The sequence below is a fragment of the Anarhichas minor genome, unplaced genomic scaffold (genome assembly GCF_050575085.1).
Source record: "Anarhichas minor isolate MPS153535 unplaced genomic scaffold, ASM5057508v1 ptg000051l, whole genome shotgun sequence".
NCBI classification, from domain to species: Eukaryota; Metazoa; Chordata; class Actinopteri; order Perciformes; family Anarhichadidae; genus Anarhichas; species Anarhichas minor.
In genome coordinates, this window is record NW_027466497.1 from 4,223,449 (window position 1) to 4,249,945 (window position 26,497).

Below are 26,497 nucleotides of genomic sequence, written 5' to 3' on the forward strand. Positions count from 1 at the left end.
AATCAGTTTAAGAGATTATATGTTAGTGCTGTGATAACTGCTTGTTTTTGCCGCCCCCAATTGGACAAAAACAGCTATTGCAGGTTTAAACTCAACATTTTTTAGACGTAGTAGCAGGTTAAATATGTGTCTCTCAAGTTTCCCTGTAAAGCTAGCTAACGTTAGTTAAAATCATATCCTCACCTGAAGGCAAACTAGCACTAGCCTGATTCCATAATTATTGTATAATCTTTTGTTCTTATGTTAATTTGCCCTTCATAGCCCTTTCTTTGTCCACGCTTTCCTTTGCCACGGCTGACTCAATGCTTCTTAAATCCAAAAACGTCTACATTCCTGCTTTTCTCAACACTCTAGTGTACACAATGTTGAATTCTATGTTAATTTATCTTTCTGTCTTGTCCATCTGTCCGTCTCTTTGTCAGGTGGTGGGTGCTGATGCTGTAACCACTGTGAGGAGCTGACAAGCCCTGGTTGATGCAGTGAAGTGTTCCAGAGGGATAAACACAAGCGAAGGTAGGAATGAAAAATGAGGAGCGGAAAAAATAATGTAAAAAAAAAAAGAAAAAAAAGAACAGCAGCTGAAAAATAAGGACACGGCAGAGAAACACCATATGGAGGAGTCGGAGAGCGGAGGGATGGATGGACAATTTAGGAATAAGGAAATGGGTGATGGGTAGAGAGGAAAGATGAGCACTAGACAGTCGTCTAGTTGCATCAGTTGTGTACAGTACAGCTGCTGCATGGGTTTGATTCACAGGCCACTGAATACCCAGTCAGCCAATGTGTGACAGAAAGAGAGATCATTGTGGTTTCGAGGCAGAGAGAAAGACACACAGATGGAGAAAGGGAGTGCAGATGGTAATGGTGAGTTAATAGTGGTTCGGACTTGGCAAAGACGAGCAGTGCTGTTTCTGTGCTCAGTAAATCCACACTGGTGAGGCTCCTGGGCTGTAACAGGAGGAATCTTTCAATAAGAGCTGAAAAGAAAGCTGGGAGGCCTCGTTGCGACCAGGTTTGCTTTTCAGCCGCCGTGCGGGAGCCGAGCCGTGTCTTTATTAAGACTCGAGGAGCCCCTTCGGTTTGGTTTCTCTTGCCGGACTACAGATGAGAGCTGTGTGCTGCGCAGTTGCATAAGACGAGCACTTTGCTCCACTTTCACGCCGGCTGACTGCAAACGTTGTGTGTCGAAGAGAAATTGAAACCAGTGGCCAACAAACACACTTCCTAATTCACAGAATGCCATGTCTTAATGCTCAGACAGTGAGCATGTGATACATCTAACGGCTTTTTTTTTTTATGTACATTATGGACGCCAGTTTAAGAGGGAAAGGTGTGTTTGCCGTTTCCGTTCTGCCACTTAGGTTTGTTTGCACCTTAGGGCCACCAGTGAGACTGAACGGCACCGCGACATAGTGTGACAAGACAAGGGCAGAGGAGCTGGGAGAGTGCTGCTGAGTGGTGAAATGGAGAAGTGAGGCAGAGAGGAGAGCTGGAGGGGATATTTTTGAGGAACCCATTCTGACGTCAGAGACGAAAAGAGAGAAGGACTTTTCTCTGTTTGTGTAAGTGTTAAAAAAGATACCGACACACAACAAGGACGATACAGCCAGAGACGGGAATAAAAAAGGCAGAAATGCAAATAACATATCTTATTCTCTTAATACCAACAACTCACCCAGCAGAGTATCTTCTTCTATAAACAACTTGAAATAAAGAGCAGCATCAAATAGAGCAAACCACAAGCCTTTAAATAGATGGCTGAAAAAGAGAAGTGTGAAGTGGACAGAGATACACAGAGGCAGGGGAAGAAAGAGTGAGAGCAGAAGTTTACATCAGTCTCTACGCAGAGCAGAGTGGCAACCAGTGCCACCGTGGGACTGCAGTCGTCGCTCAGAGCCGGGCTAACCTGGGATTTAATAACAGCAACGACTTCACAAAGCAGGGAGGACAAGGACAGCAGGAGGACAGGAGACGAAACTAGAGATAAAAGGAAGAGGTATATCACACGTAGGAAAAGAGGGTAAGAAGAGAGACGGTTAGTTTCTTGATTTCCTGTTTTAAGGTTTAGTGAGTTTTTATGTTCTGTAATTAATACAGAGACTGATTGCTGGTTAACCACTAAAGATTGGTGCATCAGACCACTGTTGTAAGCAACTGACCCAGTGTGTGCGGCAGAGCTGGATGCTTTTTAATTTTTTTTTTTTTATATCTTCTGCTGAGACGTGCAGACGATATCACCAGGCCAACAGTATCCTGGCAACCATCAGCCGAGCACTGCTCTCAGGATGGACCACATGCTGCTCCAGACTCTGTGTGTGTGTGTGTGTGTGTGTGTGTGTGTGAACGCTGTACCTCTAACACACACACACACTCACCTGCTCACATGTCAGAGAGCTTTCATTGCTTCATATGAGGCTCCGATTTGAATCTCAGCCTGATTCTCTTTTTTTATTTATTTTTGCCTTTGCAATCACCTTGTCAGGCTGAGGATGTCAATCGGTTATTCATATATTCATAGCGTCAGTTCAGCGTGCATCTCGGAGCAGGTGAAGTCAGAGAGGAGATGGAGTGCGTTTGTGCGCGTCTGAACTGATGCTCACAGGTTAAAGCAGTGACTCAGCATATAGCTCTCTCTCTCTCTCTCTCTCTCTCTCTCTGCCTCCCAACAGATTTAGTAGATTTGTAAACGTATAACAAAGTAGACACAATCGTTACTTTGGAGAATGTCAGCAGGCTGTCTCAGCGACAGGAGGGTGTAACTCCATCCCCTCTCTGTCTGTACCTCAGTGCTGCATTGCAACACCCGTTCTTGCTGAGTTACAGTGGAAAAGGCCGGGCTTTCTTTTTTGTTTTTTTGAGGGACGGTGGCATCTCGTAAACATGCGAACGCTGGCCATTAATCACTCTTGAAGAGGGGGGGGGGGGCCTCGGCTATGTGCTCACATAGCACATAAACACAGAGGATACGACAGAGGAAGTGAAACTTGGCAGCAGCTCACCTTCTGCTACCGAAGGCCCTTTATGATCGAGAAGGAAAGGGAACGAGGGGGGATTAAGGAGGGAGGCTTTCACACTCACACAGCTGAGAGTCGTCTCTGAATATTGGATTCCACTTGGTTTTTGTGTTCATTGTGGGGTTTTTTATGCGACACATGTGGCCTCTAAATCCTCTTCCTCTTTGATCCCTTAACAATCATTTTTCTTAAATGTCCTCTTTAAGTAGCTGTTAGTTTGTTAAAAGCATGTTATAATTCCACACTGTCTGACAATATTCACGTTTATATTCTGCGTCAGCTTGTTGCTGCTCTTTATTGAAGCCGTCTGATGTTTACAAGTGTGACGTTAACGAGTGAGACTACGCGTTCCTTATGGCTGCAACACTCAATCAAATGGTCATAACGACATATTTGGTATCTGTAGAAACTTTGAAGTCCCCACTAGTAAGTAAAATGTATTTATATAGCGCTTTTCACAGACATAAGTCAAGTAACGTACACAATAACAACATAGATTACACTCCACTAAACTGTGGGTTCAAACTTGGGGTTAGATACCTTAAGTATAGATACTGCTAATCTGCTAATCTATGTTTTGAGAATAGATAATGTATTCAAAAGGATCCTATTAATGATGCATCCACCTTATATATTATGACGCATAGCTCTCCCTTACATGTTAGAACGTATACGCTGCTTTTCATTTTTAAGTGCTGGCTCTGGCCTTTTACTTGGTACCAGATCAAATTCTGAATCGAATTTTGTGGGACGACCCACCCCAATTTTGAATAATATTTGGCTCCACAGCGCGAGTTTACACTGTCTGGCCCCCGGGGGATTGAAGAGGTTGAGACCAGGGACAACATGGTCTTGAATTTTTAAAAAGCCCGACATATGTTGTTATGAACAAACAAGCATGTCTTCCTGTAGCTCCTGCCCGTCTGACCCAAAGTTTAATCTAATAAAGCTTGCATCATCGGTTTCATAAAGTTCTGGCATGTGGCGTCTGGGTATGAAGTATGAAGAGCTCATCATAAAGTATCCATATAGGCTGCTGTACTTAAAGAGCATTAGGAGAAAGTAGTCTGTACATAGCAGGCTTTTATTAGGTTACTGTGGTGTAACTGGATTAAAACCACTGCTCAGCTCTAGCGACTCTCCATGAGTGACCTTAATGATTCACTACTGGATTTCGGGCCCCCTCTAATGGAATACAGCATACGCCGCTGTGGGATGTGATCAGTGCCATTTGTAACTGGAATGTCTGACTTTGCTCTGGACATATTGCTAAGACAGAAGGATGGAGGAGGAGAGGAAGAGGCGATAATTAGAAAAGTGCAGATGGGTAAAAAAAATAAATGAAACACTCACAACCTGCTGTGCGCTCTCTTTTTGCATGCTGTGTATTGTCGTGCGGGTTGCCAGGTTCTGCGTACTGTATGCATTTTGTTGTTTCCTCCCGTCCAGGTCGCCAGCCATGGGGAACCTCATTAAGGTCCTTGGCAAGGATTTAGAGAACTGTCCACATTTTTTCCTGGACTTTGAAAGTAAGTGAGCGCCGGGGGCTGTGTGCACGTGTCCGTGTGCTTGAAATGTGTGTGCACGTGTGTGCAGCGGAGGTGTTCAGTGGGAGGTGGCCGGGTGGGGGTCACGGGAGGTGTATTTGGATGTGGGCTGCTGGGTTGCTGATGATGGGATGGAGTGTTGTTGTGGGTGTGGTTTGTCATTATCAGACGCTCTCTAGTCCCACTCTCAGTGCTTTCTGACGCTGAAAGCTGTTCTTTCCAATGATGGTTTAAATATGTGGTGCGTAGGTATTTATAAATGGTGCTCAGGTAATTACAGGGAGACAAACGTTTCCTCTTAAACAACACTGTTCTGAAATAAAAAAGATTACATAATCTGACATTTATACAGTATATCCAGATTTGACTCCTCACTACATGTAAGGGTGCATTTTTATAGACAGTGACTTCATGGGATTAGATTTAGATCAATATTATGCAACAAATTCTCTTAAACATTAAAAAAATTTAAATGGTGACACTTTCTATGACGCCCATTTCTTTAACAAGCATTATAAAACATACATATGTGTCATTATCTACTTATAGCACTGTATAATCAGAGCACTCATGAATATTCATGATGCCTCATAAAATAATCATAACCCGTTATAAAGCATTGTATAATGACTTCTAAGGTCAAGTATCATAATACTTTGAATAAATATATGCTACACATATAAAGTTAGGTTTGGGTAAGGGTTAGGGTTAGGGTTGTTAAAGTAAACAACGGGTTTGTTGTGTTTCAAAATATTTTTTATTTTCTCTCAATCACATTTTTTTGGAATATTTTGCTCAGTTCGTTTTAGAAGAAATGTAATCTCACATAATGCACGATATAAAATGAGGAATAAATTATTGGATTTTTGTTTTTTTTCAGTAATTTTCATTCTTGGGATAATTTGCTCAATCGAAAAATAATCTAATCCCAAATATTTTAAGATTTGGGCCATAAAATGTGGAATGAATTTTTACATTTGAATATTTTTTTTACATTTAAATCTGCAAACGAAAATTAGATTTTGATTTGACCTTCTCTCTTCCATGTCCCATTCACTGTAACATTTGACCTTTAAACTTAAGGATCACCATCAACACCAAATCAATGACTTTGTTCTACTCGAAGCGAGCTATAAATAAAACCAGGAGTGGGATTAAAGAAGCTCTGTGTCCATGTTGCCATGCTTCACCCGGGACATACTTCCACCATGCCATTCCAACGACCCAACCTCTCATCCAGCCCCTCACCCCGACACCTTCACCTCTCACACACACACACACAACTCACACACATGTACACGCGCACAACCCCGACACCCGTCCCCTCATCACCCACAGACTTCTCCCCTCTCTCTGTTCCAGGGGGCTCATGGGAAACCTCCTGAAAGTGCTGGCTTGCGCCGAACTTGAGCATGGCCCAATAGTTTTCCTTGACTTTGAACGTGAGACCATCCGCTTCTTATTTTTTTGAGTTATCCCTTTCTCTTCGTTGCCTTTGCTTTCTTTTCCTCATTCCATCGATCTTAGCCGGCCATTGTGTCATCGTTACATCCTATTTTACACCTTTCTCCCTCCTCAGCTCCTCTCCTCCTCACCCAATGGTTTATCTTTTGATTTCTGCTCCAGGGACTGGCATTTAAAAAGGCATTTGGCTTCTTTCTAAAGGGTCTTATTCACACGTGCCACATCTTATTAGACGCAGACAGATGCACAATGGCATAGTGGCGCTGTTGCAAAATGACAACAATAATGCTTTGATCTCGACTCATAAGCTACAAAAACTGAGGGGAAATAAATAGTAAATGCCAGTCCTGTGTGGGTTCCTGACGATGGCTGACAAAAAGTCTATCGTCATCCCTCCACCCCCTCATCTCCTCATCCCTTATTGTGCGACCTATTGTATGTCTGACCTGTCTGTGTGCGTAAGGTGTATTGCACTAAATAATGTGTGAGTGAGAGAGTGAGACTGAGAAAGAGAAACTGAAAGAAAGAGAGAAAGATCGAGAACGAGGTTGGTAAATAAAACCACCTCAATCTTCCCCCTTTTTTCCAATTTCCCAGTCAGTGAATTCTAAACTTTGCAGTGTGAAAAAAATCCATCTCAACAATTCATTTTTGTACTTAAAATCTTCTGTAGTTGTGCAACACAAAGCCTAAAATATTTGGTACAAAAAAAAAAAAAAGAAGTCTGCAGCCATGTTAGCAGCTCTGTGAGGCTCTACTTGTTGAGCCAGATGCTAACATCAGCATGCTAGCATGCACACAGAGACTACATTTACATGCACCAAATATTCCGGCTATTGCTCTTATTCTGAAAAAGACAATATTCCTAATAAGCTGTTTACATGGCTAATAAAAAATAATATTCCACTAGTATTCCCGTTTACATGGAGCTGTGCATATTCGGATTAACGTATTCTCGGCTGTGTTTGACAGGAGTCGAAGCCCTAACATGTCGTTTATCACGTCAAACTAGGGAAAAGTGAAACAGCAGGAGCTTCTTGTGCCATTTTGTTTCTTTATGTTAAAATATGTTTTTTTCAAAGTTTTCCACCAGTGGCGGACTTGTTGGACCGTGTAAACACAGCCTCCCTCTTTCATTCCTTAAATCGCCTTTTTGAAAAGGTTGTTGCAATATTTGTGCGTGTCCAAAAACCTGTTGCTATCCAAGTCCTTCATAATGCCTAAAAGTAGGTGCGTTTCTCCTTCCGACCAGAAATGTGGGCTTGTCGTAAACAGGAACACAAAGTGCTGTAAAAAATCCTGTTGAGACGCATATTCCGAATGCGCTGTATACATGTCCAAAGAATGCTCCTAAAACCTGAATAATATCAGCATGTCTCACATGTCTTAATTGGAAAATGCTCCATTTGGAATAAAGCCTTATTCAGAATATCCAAATGCAATGAGCCATATCAAATTTGGAATATTGTCAACTTTGCAATAATAGTGGAATATAAATGTGCATGTAAACGTAGTCAGTGACAAAACTACCATGCTCATGTGTAGCAGATGTACTGTAATGTTGTTCACCACCTTAGTTAGGGTGTTAGCATCCTTGCTAACTGGCACTGACATGTCGTTATCACGACTAAAAATCCAAACCAAATTTTTCAAATCAAATCTTTTGTCAAAAAGATTTTAAGACTGATTGTGAGACGAAATGAATCGTTAAGATGGGGGTGTTTTGCAGTGTATCCCGATATATTCTGCTCCTCCTCAACCACTTTCCCCCTTTAACAGCTGGCTTCTTCCTCCTCCTCCTCCTCCTCCTCCTTAACTGACTGTATGTTACAGTGGGAGAGCTCACTGTTGGCAAGAGACGTCAGCTGTCAAACAGGCTGAATTTCCCCTTCATTTACTATGCCTGTGATTCACTTTACTTCAAAAGCAAGTGGAATGAGTCAGACTCAGGCATGGCAGCTTTAGACACGTCCCCCCCCTCCCCAACCACCCCAACCACCCCAGTGCCATCTGTGAGCTCTCCTCAACCCAGAGACACAGTCAACTCTGTCACACAGCTCAAAGTTTGGTTTAAACTCTAATCTGAGCTCTCATTAAACGGTTTATGGCTGAATGCTAATTATTATACATTGTTAAAACCTTTTGAAGGATCAAATCTGATGACAAAAATGTGGGTAACTCCTCATTTAGAGCTTCCATCTCACACATGAAAACATGGAATCCTCCGCCATGTCCAACATAAAAAGTAACCGCTCAATCTCACGGGCTAAAATAAAGCAACCCAGATTCCCCCAGACATTTTGGGAAGCAAGCTTATCTGCTTTCTTTTTTATTTTAAAATTTTGCTTTGGAGCTACAGACAGGAGTTTCTTAGGTTAGCTTAGCATAAATACTGAACAATGGGGGGGGGGAACAGCTAGCCTGGCTCTTTCCAAAAGTAACAATGCACCTATGAAGCTCAATACAGACCTTATATCTAATTAGTTTAATCTGTGCACCCTTTCAAGAAATAATCCAGCATTTCACCCAAAGTGTGCCAAGCTGCTAAATTACGAATCCTACTATGGTGCCGGCATGACGCCCCAGTCTGCCTCTGATTGGCCAGCACTCATTGCCTTCATTGGTTGATTGGTTAGAGCTAGGCAATAAGGAGTGGGATTGGTTAGGGTTAGGGTAGGAATATCAGGGTAAATCAAGTCACATGCAGAGTAGGGCGGGTCATCCCCTCGCCATAGTAGAATAATAATGTAGCAGCCGGGCTAGCTGTTTCCCCCTGCATCCAGTCTTTATGCTAAGCTAAGCTAACTATCTCCTATCTCCTCGGCAAGAGAGCGAGCTACTCCTTTAATGCAATGAGCATATGCTCTGTCCATTTAATTGTTACTGTAGCTAGTAAACAAAATATGTTGTTTACGAGAGAAATGCACGTTAAAGAGAAGTCCTTAAAAAAATAGCTGTGCTCGTTATGCCAGCCAGTGTGCACGTAGGATAGCAAATCTTCCATGATTACTATTTCTCTGCAGGGAGGCAATGCCTTCGCGGTGCAAAAATAATCAGTGGTGCTACCGCATGCAGAGAGCTGGCTGGGCAAACTCCCACTCTGGCTTTATACCTGAGTCACACATTAAGACGGAGTGTTCGAAGAAAATGAAAACCAAACACGGCGATGACTCAAGAGGCCACATCCTAAATTGTGTCCCTCAAACACTTCACTCCTGTATGTGTGCAGCACGCCACATGGGCAAACAAAGCAGAAGTGTGACTGGGAGGCGCCCTGCGGCATAAAACATGGAGTTTACAGTACGCACACTGCTCAGCGTGTATAACAGAGACAGAGAACGTGCCCAGAGGTTGTCCTCCCTGCTGCTCGTTTATTTTAACATTTCTCACAATTAAACCTCAAGGTAAAAAAAAGACTATTTGTAGACATGAAGGGGGAAATAGAGAGTGAGAAAAAGAACGATAAGACTATTATATTAATCTAATAGGACCATTACTCCGACCGGTATCCAGGCCCGTGTAACATAAATCTCCACTGAATGAACAGCTGAGACGATTACAGTTTAGGGGTCGGACACATTGTTTAAGTGGCGCAATCCAGGCGCTTTCACAGTTACATCCTCATCCAAATAGTTCCCTGAGGTGAAACTGACTTGTCATCTTCTGGTCCTTATTATATACACACTGTAATCAAACCTCACTGTGTGACAGAGCGTGGCTTGCAGGTCTCTCGTTATAACTCCATGGTGGGTAAATTGGATCATTCATTTACGTGGCAGATTTTTACCTTAGACGGCTGCAATGTGAAATGCAGTAATTTTGCTTTTATTGTGAGTACTTATTTATCTCAGGATTTGATCTGGCCTTCTAGGATATCATCTTTTCAGCTCCTCCTCCCTTCACTAATCTTCTCTCCTCAAATTGTCTCATTTTCTCTCGGCCATCTTTCCTTCCCTCTTTTCTGCCACCTCCCCTCAACGTGTTCCAACCGTACCTTACATCACACTTTCACTTCCCACTCCCCCCCTCCTTCCCGCTTCACTTTCTTTCCTTCCTTCCTTCCTTCCCCTCACAGATGCTCAGCCCACGGAGGCAGAGACAGCCGTGTGGAACCAGGTCAGCGCTGTGCTGGAGGAGGCTCATGGGATCCTAGCCGAGCTGCAGTCCTATAATGGCGCGGGCCAGGAGATACGAGAAGTGAGCACCAAGCAGTCGACGACTGCTGAACGTCAATACGCTCGAGTTTAGTCGAGCCGCGTCGCACTGATACTGATGTGTGTGATACACATGGCATGCCAGGGTGAAATCCTGACACAAAGTGTACCATGCAGTATGCACGAGGCACAAATGTGTGAAAGTATTTCTTCAAAATAAACATTTCATGCAATATGTTGGGGTTTTTTTGGGCAATGCTCTGGTAGAAAACTAGTCTCGATGAACACCAGCTGTTGTGCTCAGATTAAGCGGCACATTACAGCAAACCAGTTCATTCTGCAGCGTGAACGTTGCTGCTGATGGCTCAGCTGTTGGCATTGTTCTACTTGTTAACAAAAAGTTTCCTCTCCTCGCTTCCTAGCCTTGAGGACTTGGAGGCCTTTTTTTAAGACACTGAGCAAAGGCTCTTCCACTTCGCTATAATTCATTTAGCTTGATTTTTCTTTGTGCACCTGCTGAGGAGTAGGACTGCGAGGTCTCTACTGAAATTATATGTTCAATTAATCCCACCAGGGAGAACAATTCAGAATATGGCACGAGCATATGAGAGTCCATCTTTTTAAAAGGATGTGATTATCAGTGGTGCATTAAAGGAAAGAAAAGAAAAATACAGAATGTTGCTAGACTTATTCTAGCAACATGTATTTTTCTTATTGTCAATAAATCCCATGAAAAGACCAAAACCAACAATGAATTGATCCCACTAAAAGGTATTGCCTGTGTAACGAAAGATAGGTAGATAGATAGATATATACTTTATTCATCCCCAGGGGGAAATTAGTTTGAAAGCCCAACATACAGTGGCTTATTCCTTTTTCCCTTTAGCCTACAAAATTACTCTCCGATACAACTAAACTGCACACTCGAAAACTGGATTACGTCGCAGTTTGAAACATGTCATTAATATTGTACATTGAAACAAAACATAAAACACATAACACAACTTGGTTAGGTTTAGTAAAGTAGGTTTGTTTGACCCAATTGACCTCCTTCCTACACGGACAGACTTCAATCTGGGAGAAAATACGTTTCCCTCAAAGCGTTATTGACGATACAGTTTTGTTGTGTGGGGACGTAGTTTTTAGGAGACCAGGTGACTTGTTAAAAACATCTAAATGAGTCGCACCATTGCACTGGGTGACATGTTCCTTCATTACGAGTAACATGTTGTAGTGAGTAAATACTCTCTCCTGCTGCTAGCAAGTGTGTATTAATCCATAGCTGAAAATAGTCCCCAACAAATGCTCCATTCACTCCTGTTTGAGAAAAATATTGCAAAAAAATCAGTGCCCAGCTGGTAGTGAGCCATTTTGTAGAAGTGAAACTAGATTTTTGTAAACCATTATTTCCCATTTGTTTCAATGGGACACATGGGCTTGTGTGCTGAGTGCCACAGACGTGGTAGAGAAACTAATATAGTGTTGATTTTAGTTGATTTAAATAATACAGTGATATGTGCCATGTCAATAAAGCTAAATTAGGTTTTGTTGGCAAATGACATTTGATACTAAGTCAATTATTGACCAACTGAAATTGCCATAAAATGGAAGTATTATTAAAGTTGAAAGTGAAAATGTTTTGCTGAAGTTTAATCTTTTAAATCGTTGTTGGAGAGTTTCATCTGTGCTTCTGTCTGTGTTCGTCGCCTGCAGGCCATCCAGAACCCAGGCGACCTCGCGCTGCAGGAGAAGGCCTGGAACGCAGTCTGCCCCCTGGTGGCCAAACTGAAGCGCTTCTACGAGTTTTCCCTCCGACTGGGTGAGCATAACTATTACGTACAGTCTATAGAGGTATTTCAGGTGCTGTAACACACTCTCTGGTGGTCATATTGAAGGTCTGATAAGAACTGTAACCTAAATCTGAATTTAGAAAGAGTCAGCCAGTCAGAATCTAAGAAGCAAGGCCTTGACTGTGGCTCTAAAAGAGGACATTACTTCACCTTAGTGGGTGAAAGGGTTGTACGGGTAGAGACAGAGGACGATTACAAGAAATGAAACAGCAGAAGAAGATGAAGGTGAAGGGTGCACACAGAAAGAACAGCATCACTCGCACTCCTGTAAAGGCTATAATGAGCTTTTCTTGCACTGTGGCAAAACCTCTCTTTGGTCTCCGTTTGTCACATTTTGTGACAAAAATATGTGTGAAAAGGCTGTTTGGAGTGTCACTTAGCATTCGCAGTGCATACGAGTGCACAGGAACGCTGAAATGTTCAACATATGGTCTCAGATATACTGCATGGTAACACCAGCTGTTGATTTTGTCTTTTTGACAACTACTCGACAGTTGCAGGGTGTGAGACGTGTGACATGCATTATATGTGACAGACAGTCGCTGTTAAAACACTGTGACCCTGACACATTGTGTGTGTTTCTCTGAACCTGAAATGAGGCAGATTAACGTTAAGGTGATGAACAGGGAGACTGTTATTGTTCCTTACATAGAGATGACATCACTACATACGGGAACAACCACAGGGACAAAGCCAAGATTACAGCTCAGGAGAAGAGCATTCATGAGACAATAGAAATATGAAGGTAATGGTGATATACGTCATCCTATATAAGGTGGGTTCCCTGCTGAATGCAGGGCATCAATTGTTTTAATGTTATTTTGTGTGGTGAATAATGTATGAGGTGTTTGAAGTGTCGTTCTTGTATAAATACTGTTCGTTTCTGTTTGCATCCATCAAAGTGATGCTTCTATGTTTGAGGACATAAAGAGAAAAGAAAAAAATCTAATTACTAGAAAATGGGGGAAGATACTCATCTTGTTCTGTCAGTGCTGCTTCACAGCTCCACTCCATGTTGCCAATGAACCACCATCGAGGTTTTACACACACACACACACACACACACACACACACACACACACACACACAGATGTCCTCTCAGCCATCTCTGCAGCATCCTGACCTAGCAGCCAGGCAGCCGTTGCTTGGAAACAGTGGTACATGGTGGTCCAGCACAAAGAGAGAGTGAGAGAGAGAGTGAGAGAGAGAGAGAGGAATAGAGTTGGGCTGCCTGCCTTCCAATAATAAGACTTCGATCTCTTGGACATCGTGTACTCAGCTTACCGTGAAGAGGGATAACTAATAATTAATGATAATGTATCTGCGCTAATGTATCCGTGAGTAATGGTACAACAGATATCTTGTCGCCTTCCCGCCCTCCTCATGGAGAGAACGCGATCAAATATTAATGAGTAGGAGGGTTGTTTATTTCACCAAAGGGGACAAGAAGAGGTGAAGAGGTCACATGTACAGTAAACAAACAGCTGCAGGGTCTCTCTATCCAAACCGTCAGTATTTATATACCCTCAGGAATCAGCGGATAGGGACCGTGTGCTCTGTGCTAACAGCAGGAGGGCGAGCGGGGTTTGTGCCCAGGCCCTTCAGATGAAACACTTCATTGCTGTATTTATAGAAGGCCCTTGTAAATCTTTAATGCAGATGAAGGGATGGGGCCTCAGGGGACTTTGCTTCTGAGGCATGACTACTACAGAGAGCCTCTGAGGTCCAGCTCTGCTGGTGTCTGATTTGTTAGAGGCAGCAAAGCAGTGAAAGGGCTTAGGTTCAGTAGCATGTGTGACACAGGGGATGGTCACGGACACCGCAGTGTGACCTCTATGGAGCATCATGCAGACTCTATTTAGTTCGTCTTGTGTGATGACTGTTAACGCAAAAAGGGAGCTGCTGAACTGCAGAACCTCTGCAACCCGCTCCTCGTCTCTGCTCGTGGCTACATTAGCACAACACACCTGAGTCTCTGACCAAACTGTTGGCCGTCGAGGTGCATCGTGGGTAGAGTAGGCGGAAGAAGAATGCAGGAAATTAAAAAAGATTAAAATTCAGGTTTTTCTGCATCAATTTTCATCCTTTTTTTGAAGCGTCCGTGGTGAATGCTAAATCAGTGGAGTGCTCTTTAAAGGATCACCACAGTCATTAGGATTAATCCTGAGGGGAACATGAATGGACTACATTTCATAATCCATGAAGTTGAAAATGTATATTTTCTGGACCTAAGTGGTGGACCGATGGACCGACAGACCAACATCGCCATCCTTAAAGTCATGCTGACACATTTAGAATCAAACAGGCATGCTGTCCCAAAGCTTAAGGGCTCTGATGCTAAATTTCTGGTCACATTTAATGTTAAATCTCAGCCAGAAGGCCCCTGTTTGAGGACCCGAGCCTTGTCTAAAGGTATGTTATAATGCCTCAGGCCCCCACTGTGCTCCAAAAGTGCTGGGTTCATTTCTAAACGCCCAACAGGACTCCAGTGATATGCAGCGAGGAGGTGACAGAACTGGACTGAAGTGATTTCACCTGTCTGAAGCAGTTTGAATCCTCCTGCTGCTGCGTTTTGTTTTTACATCTGGGGACATGAAAGAGAATTGAAGGCCAGATTAGAGAGAATTACAGCAGTCTGAACGTCAGGAGATAAAAGTCTGTACATTAGCAGTATGTCATGATTCCAGCTTGTTTCTGATATTTAAGTGTGTTTGCAGAGAACGCGCTGCGCAGCCTGCTGGAGGCGCTGACCAGCCCGCCGTACGCGCCCATGCAGCACCTGGAGAGGGAGCAGGCTCTGGCCAAACAGTTCGCCGAGATCCTTCATTTCACACTCAGCTTTGATGAACTAAAGGTGACGGGGGTCATTTTTTTCCGGTCTTATTACAGCCCCTCAGAGACTGACCTTTACTGTAGTGGAAAATCAATATCATGAATCTCGCTCTCCTCTCACCATGCAGATGACAAATCCAGCCATTCAGAATGACTTCAGCTACTACAGGAGGACTATAAGTAGGAACAGGCTGAACAACCAGCAGGTGAGGCCTCGGAGACGCAACATGTGTTGCACGGCTTCCCTTTCTTTCTCTCTTCAATCATTAATGACCTGAGGTGTTCCAAGAGATGTACCTGCAATACTCCTTTTCCCATTCCAGTTACACAGATCAGAGCCACTCTCATTTTACCGTCTGGATGACTTGATTATTGGGCTGGCTGCGACTGATGATGAATGCTGGTTAAAGATATCCCTTTTGTTTTGGCACACAGCTGGAGGCGGAGAACGAGGTCAACAACGAGATGGCTAATCGGATGTCCCTGTTCTACGCTGAAGCAACGCCAATGCTGAAGACTCTGAGTAACGCCACCACCAAGTTTGTTTCAGAGGTAAGATCTTGTTCCTAAGTCAGATCTTTAGATACGTCGACAGTAACAAGACTTGGTTAAGGAGAGACATCATTTTTCATGCACTAGTCAATTTTGGGCTTTTATTTGCTTCCATAACATGTGTTCTTTCAGACTAGTGGAAGGAAAACGTCCAAAATACACATTCAGGCGATTACTTTACGACTTTGTCAATTTGTGTCCGTAGATTTCTCCTAAATTCACCAAATGTTACCATTATATAATGCCTCATTTGCGTAATTAAATTAATTTCAGGAAACTTGTAATACAAAAAATATTTTTCTTAATGCAACTAATTAACTGGGGAAGTTTCATGTTGATATCCATTAGTTAAAATGTTTTACTCATTCAACTGTATTCAAAATGTGTCATTTTATCAAAAATATCTTTAAGGCCGAATAGATGTGTATTGTTTCTAACTTCAGTGCATCTCCACGAAACTGACATTTGAGACTTTTGCAAAATCTCGAGGACATGCTGTTTTTTTGTATTGAACTCTGCAGATGTGCTCAGTCTCCCCCTTGTGGTAGAACATTTTGTTCAATCGGTACTTGAGCTACAGACGACAGTGTCCTCGCATTTGTTAGTGAGGGAAAGGATGAAAGTTTAATTTCCAAACATTCAAATCAATATTGGGTTTTCTTTTAATGCAGAGAGGCTTTTTTTTCTTGCTCCTCTTTTTTCTTCAGAACAAGACCTTGCCCATAGAGGACACCACGGACTGTCTGAGCACCATGGCCTGTGTGTGCCGCGTCATGCTGGAGACTCCGTGAGTACTTTCCACACTTTCCCTTCTCTCTCCATCAATCCCGTCCCCGTCTCTGCTTCTCCTCCTCTCCAAAGGTCAGAAGTCTATAGATTTTAATTAACGAGCCCTTTCAAAGTGAACACAAAAGTTTGAGCCACTAATTCAACAGAGTCAGAGTGTCTTTCATGCTACGTTTAAAATCTTTATTTTATTTGATGTCTTTATGTGAATAGAAAGCCATCGGCAGTCACACAGTGCTTCAGTATTCTGACCCTGACTCTATGTCCTCATTTCTCTTTGTGAAACTCCTCTCCTCCTCCACGACTGCCTCTGTCCCAGGGAGTACCGCTGTCGGTTCACCAACACAGACACCATGCTGTTCTGCATGAGGGTGATGGTGGGCGTCATCATTCTCTATGACCACGTTCACCCTGTAGGGGCCTTTGCCAAGACCTCCAAAATCGATGTGAGTACGCACACGTTGTCTGTGTTTAGAAACAGACGCACGTCTTTGTGATTTCTGCCCTGCAACACCGTGAAGCACTTCCTTTAAGATTTCTATTTGATTACGTTGGAGACTGTTCACCATTTAGAGCCTTCGTTGGGTTCGGAGAGGTACTTTTGCTAATTAACTAAAATGGAGTGTTTACGCTGCAAGTCCTTTGGAGGCAGACACACACTTACTTCTAATAATACATCATCACAGCATGGTGCCAGATGAGACTCTGCCGCTAATAAAACCTGCAGTAAAAGCTGCCTAGTTCTGCCTTTAGAAGCCTGCCAAGAATTGTTTTGTTAGTCGTTAAATACTGTTTCAGATACATAATCATGACAAACTCACTTCTTCAGTGCGTGTGCACATACGTTTGGGTATCTGGAGTGCCTACCAACCCACAAACTGTGAAATGAGACAACCCAGTCAGGTTTCTGTGGGCTGTTCAGAGCAGAACACATGTGATTCAAAAAAACCCTTCATTCAGATTTGGGCTTTTTTCAGGGAGGGGGACTTAAAGAGACAGTCAACGTTTCAGTCAGAGGGTGAATACAGGTTTATTCAGACAGACAGTATGAGAAAAATAATGTTTGTTTTTAACATTAAAGCATGTAAACATGTTCTAGCAGAAACTCAAAATACAAGTACGAACCTGAAAATGAGCATATGTTCTCTTTAAGAAATTTAAATTTGTTCGGAAAACAAATTTATTTATAAACAGCATTAAAAGCCAGAAAATCAATCGAAAAACAACCCTCAGAAATCCTTTGAATCAAACAGCCCGGGATGCAAAATCACAAAATCACAAAGGCCACCGCCTGTGAAGACAAATAGACAATGCTTTATGTTAAACAGTGGCAAAACAAGAAGGTCTAACCTTATAAAGACATGTTAGCTCGTGTATGATACATACTGAACATTAAACACTTTTACTTTTATAAACGCGTGTTGTTTGAGTCAGTTGCTGTAGCAGCAGGACATTATATAGGTGGCTGCTGACCTTTCTCTAACACCCTGTGTTGTCTTTGTGCCGGGCAGATGAAGGGCTGCATCAAGGTGCTGAAAGAGCAGCCGTCCAACAGCGTGGAGGGACTCCTGAACGCACTGAGGTGTGTATGAACATGTGTGTGTGTGTGTGTGTGTGTGTCTCTGCGACAGAGAAAGACGTGACCGACAAAAAGGATCTCCAAGAACATTCTCATTTCAACACGTCTCTCTTCTTCAGGTATACGACACGGCATCTAAATGATGACAGCACCTCCAAACAAATCAGGGCCCTGCTGCAATGAGGAGGAGGACAGAGGGAGGAAAGAGGGAGTGCACTTGAAGGAGGAGAAAAAAGAAGAGGAGGAGCAGGAGGAAACAAACGCCAGTGGTCGATAAACCCGTTTGTTTACAACGAACAAAGGAAATCATCTCCAGGCTAAGAGAAACCTGATGATAATAAGAAGAGGAAAAATAATTATATATATTGTCAGCTGTCCATCATTCTGTCTCTCATTTTGTAAAGTAAGAAAAGAGAAAAAAAAAAAATAAAGAAAATAAAATATAGATATATATTAAAAACAAGTGAAACACATGCAGCAGATGAAAAAGAAGGATTAAAGAGGAAGCTATATTGCAAAAATGTAAGGTCAGAACCGAAGCAAGCTCAAAAGGTTCATGTTCCAGCAGTAGTCTGACAAGTATTTTTGCACACAAACAACGCCATCTCCCGTTCCCCTCAGATCTGATCCCAAACTGACTTCCCACAGACTTCCTCGTGCTCCCTCTCACGCTCAGTTTGACCGGAGGAGGCTTTAAGCTCTTGAGGTTGCAGAGTCTCCCGCCGCTGCACTGATCTCCACCTGCAGGTGATTCATGAAGCAATGTGATGGATGCACTCCGGAGATTTGCTTATACCCGTTTTGTTTATTTGCTGCATCGGTGCAGCTGAAGGAAAGGAGGCAAGGAGACGGGAAGTCTTTTTAGGATGCTTCCATTTATTCGCCTTGATTTCTCCCTCATTGCCCCTCCTCCTCACCCCTATTCTCCCCCATCCATCCATGGGATATGTGTTTTTTCCTTGCCACAAAAGAAAATTCCATCCAATGTTGTGTGCCCTTAAGCTCGATATGTTCCAGCACAAAACATCATGTGAGTAGTCCGGCTTTACTTGAATCTCTCTCTCTCTCTCTCTCTCCATGGTGCTAATGTGGTCTAGATACCACAGTACTTCATAGCTTGTAAGATATCAGTTACTTCATCCCTCTTTTTTTGCACTAATATGGTGAATCTCAAACTCAGAGAACAACTGCTTTCAGTTATTCACATTAGTGCACAAACAGGGAGGAATCAGATTTTACAAACATAGAAGTCATTCCAGCAAACCACAGCACACTTACTTCTTCACCCAGTGCCAAAGCTGATTGGTTTTTTGCTTTTCTTCCATCATGAAGCCAGGCTCGAGGGGGGGGGGGGGGGGGGGGGTCTTGTAGTCCTTTAAAACATCACTGATCATTTTAAGTAAGAGGATATGAAAGAGCCGGGTCAATGACGCTCACTAAGTCAGAAGGCGGTCAAATTTACATTTTACGGGAGGGGTCTGAGTGCTCCAGTGTAAATATGTCAACAGGCATCTGTGTGGTCAGCTTGGGTCCTCGAGGGAAAAACAGAACATACATGGAAATCTGCATCGCTAGAGTTCTTTCTTTTAGTACGAGGTTGTCAAAGAACTAAACTGTTGAACAAGTGGGAAATGGAAAAATAAAAAATTTCAAAACGGAGAGTAAAAAGAAGCGCTGTACTTTGGATGTCTATAGCCCTTAGTCTAATTTAATTTGATCTTATAATATATTTTCTATACAGGGGTATGTGAACAAGCATAGTCTGTATAAATATATAGATGGCATGTTGTAAAAGTTCTGACAGAAATGTGTAAATAAGGTGTTTTTATTCATTTTTAATTGTTCAGTGACGCTGAAATTGGGTATGTGTTGTCTCTCAGAATTACCATGCATTTGGCTTGGACCATCGGACTTGCCGTAGTCATAGGTTTCAGAAATTCAGCTTCATTAATGCAGATGAACCGGAGGGAGGGGAGGGACGCTGAGAGGGGGAGGGGGAGGGGGAGGGGGGGGCCGTCCATTTGCTTGTTATTTTGTACATTTTGTGCAACAATAAACTTGTCATTTATTACATTCAACAATTGATGGTGTGTGTCTGTAGAGGTCCGTCCATGACATTAGTCAATGTAGTAACTAATGCAGATGTGCTATACGTGTCACACAGCTGGAACAAAAGTGTATTTAAAAGCTTTTCTGGGATCACCGCAGCTCAACAAGGAATCGGGCCTCATGCAGCTAAATTCTCTTAAATTTCTCTTCCATATAAGAAATATTAGGGAAGCCCACTCCAGATGCACTAAACATTCCTAACCATCCAAATCTGTTCTGACCCAGCTGTGCTGAATGATGAATACTTGATCACAAATTAAAGGTGTGTTTTTTATTATTAATTGGAGAGAGGCCACCAGAAGAAAGGCTGTGAGAAGAACATCAGCAAGAATGAAATCAAGGTACTGTTAAATAGAAAAAGTTAAGATGCGTTTCTCCAGAGCGTTAGTGCTAAAGTTAGAGGAAAATCAAAAAGCATCTAAGAGCAGAAGTCATTCAGAAGCTGAACGCGTGCAGCAGCATCCAGGGGGATTGATTAGGACAAATGGACCGATAGTCCAATTATTATAAATACTTTAAAATATAAAGTAATCTAAATTTGATTATATGACATTCAACGCGTTTTTCTTAAACGTTTTTAAATGTTTTCTTGCGCTGGACCAACAGTTTGTGGACTGAGAACAAGAAGACTCTTCTCATCTTGGTAAGAGGGACTCGGCCTCTCGTAAAATCTTCCCTGACCTCAGAGAAGAATCCCAGAAATGAATGGGTACTAACAAAATAAGGAATAATGATGGGGGAAATTTGTTTTTATTGCCCATCGTTTCCTCCCTGAGGCCACTTTTTGTAAAACACAAAAGGGTATACATTTGATTTATATCTACTAGATTTGACAAACAACAATTGGGAAGTTACCTCTTAATGGCCAGTAACAACCAGAATTCATCAGGAGAAACAATAAGCTGCAATAAACAAAGAGAAAAAAGTCCTTTCTTTCTATTTTAGTACTGCTACTGTAATATTGCAGTTTCACTAATCTCTAAATATTCGGTTGAAACAATATAAATAGCGTTCTTTGATCAAACCGCTACATGCAACCTGTGATATCACACCACTGCTGTCACATGATCCTTCAAAACAAGGCACTTCAAGAAATGAAGTCGGCCATCAAACCACACACACACACACACACACGCACACGCACACGCACTATAATCTTTAAGGTGTCGGGTATAAATAAAGCAACAAGCTTCAGGACAGACTTCTGTCTGACAGAGAACTTTAATGAGATTGGGGCGGATTGAAATTTAGCATTGAATGTTTCTAACAGTATTATGTACTTCAGCCATGTCCCCCATCTTACCACAAGGGGGCAGCAAATGATCAATAATGAAAGACTGTAAAACCAACCAATTAAGATAAACGCTTTATGCTTTGTTGGGATATGCTTTAAAACATCTAATTACACACTTAAACATCATCACTACCATCCATGGTAGCTGCCTTAAGGCCCTAAGTGGTTTTGTTAAAAGATAACTGGCTTCAGACACAAATTCCATCTGTAAGGTCCGTCTGGCTGTACTGTACAGTGTGAGCGCTGGAAGGTGTAAAGTAGGGCAGGGGGACACAGGAGAGCCTGTCAGAAGTTATATATGGAAAAGGGAGCAGCAAGCAGATACTGTACCATCCTATAGGGCAGAACACAACCACAGCCTGCACACAGAGAAAGAAGCAGCTGCAAGGAAAGAGCGCCGGAGCTAAAAGAGATTTGGAAGTAAAATGAAAGATCGTATGCAAATAGCGGTTTGGAAGGAAGAGTGACTCCTGTGTGTGTGTGTGTGGTACAAACCATCCACGGGTCTGGCTTTGTGCCCTAACTGTCATGTAATAAATAAGGAACCAATGTCTCACTTAACTTCCCTGATGGCACGCATCCAAATTCAAACCTGCGTTACTCCTGACAAATGTAAATTATCTACTGCCTTTCAGCAGACGACCCGAAGCACAACATAACAAAGTTAAATCACATATGCAGGTGATGCATTGTGACAGAAACTGAAGGGCACTGAAGTTGCTGAAATTAACTTAAAATGTTCTACTTTTTGAGGCAAAACCTACACGTTACAAGTGTTTTCTCGGACCTTTATTCTTGTGAGGATGGTTTAGCAGAGCACACAGGGTCATGAGAGGGGGAATTTTATTTTCCGTTAGACTCCACCAACAGTCAAGGCTATCAGATAATCCCAAAGTTCCCCTGAAATGTTTTGCAAATTGCATTGTTGCTTTCCCTCTTTAAGTCGCGCCACTGCAGCAGGGCTGGGCCCAAATGGATCAGCTATTAACCGTTAACTGCCCTGCGGGGGGGGGGGGGGGGGGGGGGGGGGGGAGGTGTGACCTTATCAGCCAAACTGTGTGTGCAATACACACTCAACTGTGGCTTCCACTACGGCCTTTCACTGAAGCCTCTTTTTTTTCCGCTCATCGTGTCCCGCTCACACACACCTATCTGATGAACACACACACACACACACACACACCTGATGTATTTCATATCAGCAGAAAGTCACTCTGCTCGCCAGCCGCAATGTAAAACGGGTGTCGTTACGGTCAACCTGCGCCGTACAACTGTGCTAACCAACATCTTCTGTGTGCATGTAACACGCCTGTGTGTGTCTGCGAGTGCATTTCTGTAGCTCTATGAGGTGGAAGTGTTTCCCAATCATTAAAAAATAAAGAATTCTGCAGTTATTGAGTACATTTTGGCACTTTTTTTCTTTTAAAGTTGGCTATTTGGTGGCTAAAGGTGCTACATTTGAAATTACGGGCATATCTATTGCCTCGAAACGGCTCTCAACATGGTGAAAGTTGAGCCAGCGGCTCACAGCTAACAGAGCAAATAACGGCAACAGTGCTGACAGAGCTAACAGTGATAAACTGGGGGGGGGGGGGGCGGTTACACTTCTCACCATGTTCTCAGCTGTAACCGCCTTGTTATTAGAATCACACTGCTTTTCTTAGCAAGACATGCTCACGTGCACTAAAAAAAAAAGGCACGCACGGCTCCGTAAACAAGCACAGAGAAGCTCGGATTACAGCACACACACACACGGAGAGCGGAAACTTCATTCTCTGCTCATTTGACTCCACTATATCTTTACATAGAAAACAGTTGTTTGATGCTATATTAATGCTCTGAATGTTGTTTGTAAAAACGTTAAATCACAAGACTGTTAAAGTGCGTCCAGTGTGAAGAGGACGTCAAGACTGCAGTATAAACATTTAAAGTATAAACAACAACTTTAGTGTGAGACCAGCACGCTTCGGCTTGTTGTCTTCATCAGATGAAGCCACAGTTCATGTCTTTATATACTACATATATGTCTTTTTATACTACGAGTGTTTCTGGGGTTTTCACCTCTTCAGACATTTTCCTTTCTCCACGCACCTTGGAAGTAAAGTAGGTGAAAGTTGTGCCAGAAATCCTTACACCGCATACAAGCCCGCATATGAGCGGTGTCAAAAAACACAATTCTGTTGCTTTCAGGGTCAATAAAGTTTCTCTGAATCTAGAATAACAAATGAATAACAACAACAAATGTTAGTGCAGTGATGTGCCCTCATTCTTTCTATAGTGTTGGACATGGGTAACGTTTCTAATGCTGCACGACCAAAGTGATCAATTCATAAACGAATGTTTTTGTTCACAGTCACATGCATGAGCATGCAGCTACTGGTTCTAGGAGAAAAAGCAGATTGTTAGAGAATCAGAAGCCTTGGATCAAATATCACAAATGTTGCACGTCTGCCGTCGACTGCGTAGCTCCAATGTTTCCCATGAATCATGTGGTCATACGTTAAATATAGTTTGCAATAGAGAAACTCACAAATGGAGAGCACAGTGAGTGAATATCTGAAACATTTGACAGTGTATGAGGTGTGTGTGAGACCGTGTGGAGTCCGCCTTCTGCTTAGCATGTCGAAGCCCACGACGTCTTCATATAATAGAGCCCTTTGTTTGAAATGGGGTGAAGAGAATGTGTGTGGAGCGCACATGTATGTGTACGACAGCTGCTACTGGTCTACATGCCTTCTAATGTTACATTGGCTTGCATAACACACTTAGAACATGGGCGAGCCTTGGGCAGTTAAAAGTGGACACACAGACGCACACAAAATCTGTTTTACAATATCTGTAAAAAGCAAATGGAGCTTCGACTTTTTTAAATACTGCATCAGGTTTTTACACTTTTTAGTGAAGTGTCAGTAACACAATGAAACTTAAATTCAGAGCATGTTCAGGTGAGCAGCAACGTGTTTTATTCTCTTTGCAGGAACTCAAAATCTTCAAAATCGATGGAAGCAAAGCCAAAAGGTGATTTATCATTTAGTTTCAAAGCTACTCCATGTCATCCATATGATCTCAATGGACTTCATCCATGAATATGTTTTTGATTCTTATCTTAACTGTCGCTCACTGTTAATGTTAGTGTCACACGAGGGGTCGATCGGTCACTGAAATAAAGAAGAAATAGTTCCAGATGAAAAACGTCTCCTCACAGCAAGACGATGAAATAAAATAATTCACGCTGTTTTGCAGGTTGAGATATTCATATTGATATTGTAGTGTTGTACAATACCATCAATTTAAATGAATGGTGATGAATACATGTAGAATGATATTATAATTTGAATTACAGGGTACAAGATATCAATAACAGTTATTTTATAACCAGGATCTGTCATGAAGAGGGTCCAAGATCTAGTTTTAAGACCACTTCATTTATGTTCAATCAAATTTCCACAGAGTTAATCTGGGACCATGTAATATTCAAACATAGTAACACATTGCAAAGACAGTGGGGAAAACGGAGGGTCAATAATGGTCAGCAGGTCATTTAATGTGGCCATGAATAAAGAACATAATGTTTGCATATTAACTGCCAAAAGATAAATCAAACTGTCCTTTTGAGAAGGAGCGCAAACACACAGCCTGACTTCCATCATGGCAGTGAAGGGGTTAAACGCTGCAGTAGGGGAGGCTCCCGGCCCCGCCCACTCAACACCTATTTGCATATCGGGCGGGAAGCTCTGGCTCTTTGTCAGCCACAGCCCCTCCCACAAAACGCCGCACTGGCGGGAAAAAGCTCCAGCGCTTAAGCCACTGACAATGGAGAGACCCACGCACACACACACACATCTGGCAGTTGGGCTGCATTGTTTGTCATTGGACTGGCACACCCATTTCTCCTTGCCAAAGTGGACACACAGATAAATTAAAGAAGAAATTGACATCAGGACTGAAGAGAGGATGTATTATGATATGAAGGCAGATGACACGCACGCACGCGCACACACACACACACACACACACACACACACACACACACACACACACACACACACACACACACACACACACACACACACACACACACACACACACACACACACACACACACACACAGTGAGAGGAGTGAGACAATGACATTAATGTGGCCCACCAGACACAATACATCCGGGGTAAGAAGCTTTGGCTAAAATAAGCAAATTACTTACAATACGTGAAGATACTGTGTGTGTGTGTGTGTATGTATGTGCGCACGCGCCCTCCTAAGTGTTGCCCTGGGAAAAGAGTTCACTGGGTTGTTGGAAAAACAGGAAGGCATGTCATGCTCTGGATTGGGAAGGGTAGAAGAAGGGAAAAAAAACGTACCGAGCGGCCCCCGCATTACATAACCGGGCAGGAAATATGCAGGGGGGGAGGGAGAGAGAGAGAGAGAGACTATAGGAAGCCATGCATACACTGCACCTATGACACTTTCCTTAGAGGCTTTTCACATCTAATCACATCTCTTCCTCTCCTCATCCTTCTGTCGCGTTTTTCATATACAGCGGCCACCCCAGTAGCCAGACAGCGAGACCAAAAGAGAAGGAGGGAGCTGCATGAACTCACTGAACCTTGAGTGTCTCTATAGAGACACACACACACACATAAATAAATGATGGTCTGCACTTGGCTCCGGATGCATAGGCTACATCTAATCGCATTGAAACATCACAAAAACATCTTCTCCTGTGCTGCTACACACTCATCCCTCAGTGTGCAGCTCTGGCCGTGTGTGTAATCCATAATGCATATAAATACAAACACACAACTATTACACTTATGCCGAGTGAACCACAAACGCCCACTAGCACTAGTCAGTGCATTGCAAATATGAAACATGCAACAACAAAAAAGCAGACTCCTCTCATGTGCACGCGCGCACACACACACACACACACACACACACACACACACACACACACACACACACCTTTAAAAGACAATAAACGAGGAACTAATGCTACAGAGCACTAATAACAGCACTCTGTATTCTCTATACTTGAGATAAAGATCAAATAAATTCATGCCCACAACAGCTGGCATCCTGATAGTTGACCTTTTGCTCGTCACCGTCTTGTTTACGGAGACAGAAGTTACACATTCTTAACCAAGTCCTTCGCGTTCCACATACTTCTACTCTGAGATTATAAAACCGTGTGGTGTCTAGTATTCTGCCAAATATTTGTCCTTCTGTATTATCTGTAAACACGTTCAGACCACATTAGCACAGCTGATATTAATCATAAATAACGTTTTTGTGCGTGGTAGTCCAGTCAACAGCGT

At 42.7% G+C, this 26,497-nt stretch overlaps 1 protein-coding gene across 2 annotated transcripts; it reads left to right on the forward strand.

Moving 5' to 3' along the window:
* The first annotated feature begins 422 nt into the window (after positions 1-422).
* Positions 423-19,437, forward strand: fam49al (family with sequence similarity 49 member A, like). 2 transcript variants are annotated; one of them, XM_076112864.1, is made up of 11 exons: positions 423-513; positions 4,464-4,543; positions 10,101-10,222; positions 11,893-11,998; positions 14,747-14,883; positions 14,990-15,067; positions 15,297-15,413; positions 16,121-16,200; positions 16,519-16,645; positions 17,711-17,781; positions 17,898-19,437. In XM_076112864.1, exons 2-11 carry the CDS (start codon positions 4,474-4,476, stop codon positions 17,959-17,961), a joined length of 972 nt encoding a protein of 323 aa, XP_075968979.1. In that variant the 5' UTR covers positions 423-513; positions 4,464-4,473; the 3' UTR covers positions 17,962-19,437. The 2 variants fall into 2 exon arrangements, with proteins under 2 accessions (XP_075968979.1, XP_075968978.1); XM_076112863.1 differs by lacking the exons at positions 423-513; positions 4,464-4,543 and adding exons at positions 1,800-2,020; positions 5,924-6,003.
* Positions 19,438-26,497: the final 7,060 nt, after the last annotated feature.

Bases quoted from the DNA above. Each gene is read 5' to 3' on its own strand.
- fam49al (XM_076112863.1), top strand. From the start codon at position 5,931: ATGGGAAACCTCCTGAAAGTGCTGGCTTGCGCCGAACTTGAGCATGGC. The intron at 15,068-15,296 runs GTGAGGCCTCGG...TTTGGCACACAG, and splicing joins ACAGGCTGAACAACCAGCAG to CTGGAGGCGGAGAACGAGGT. The intron at 16,201-16,518 runs GTGAGTACTTTC...CCTCTGTCCCAG, and splicing joins CGCGTCATGCTGGAGACTCC to GGAGTACCGCTGTCGGTTCA.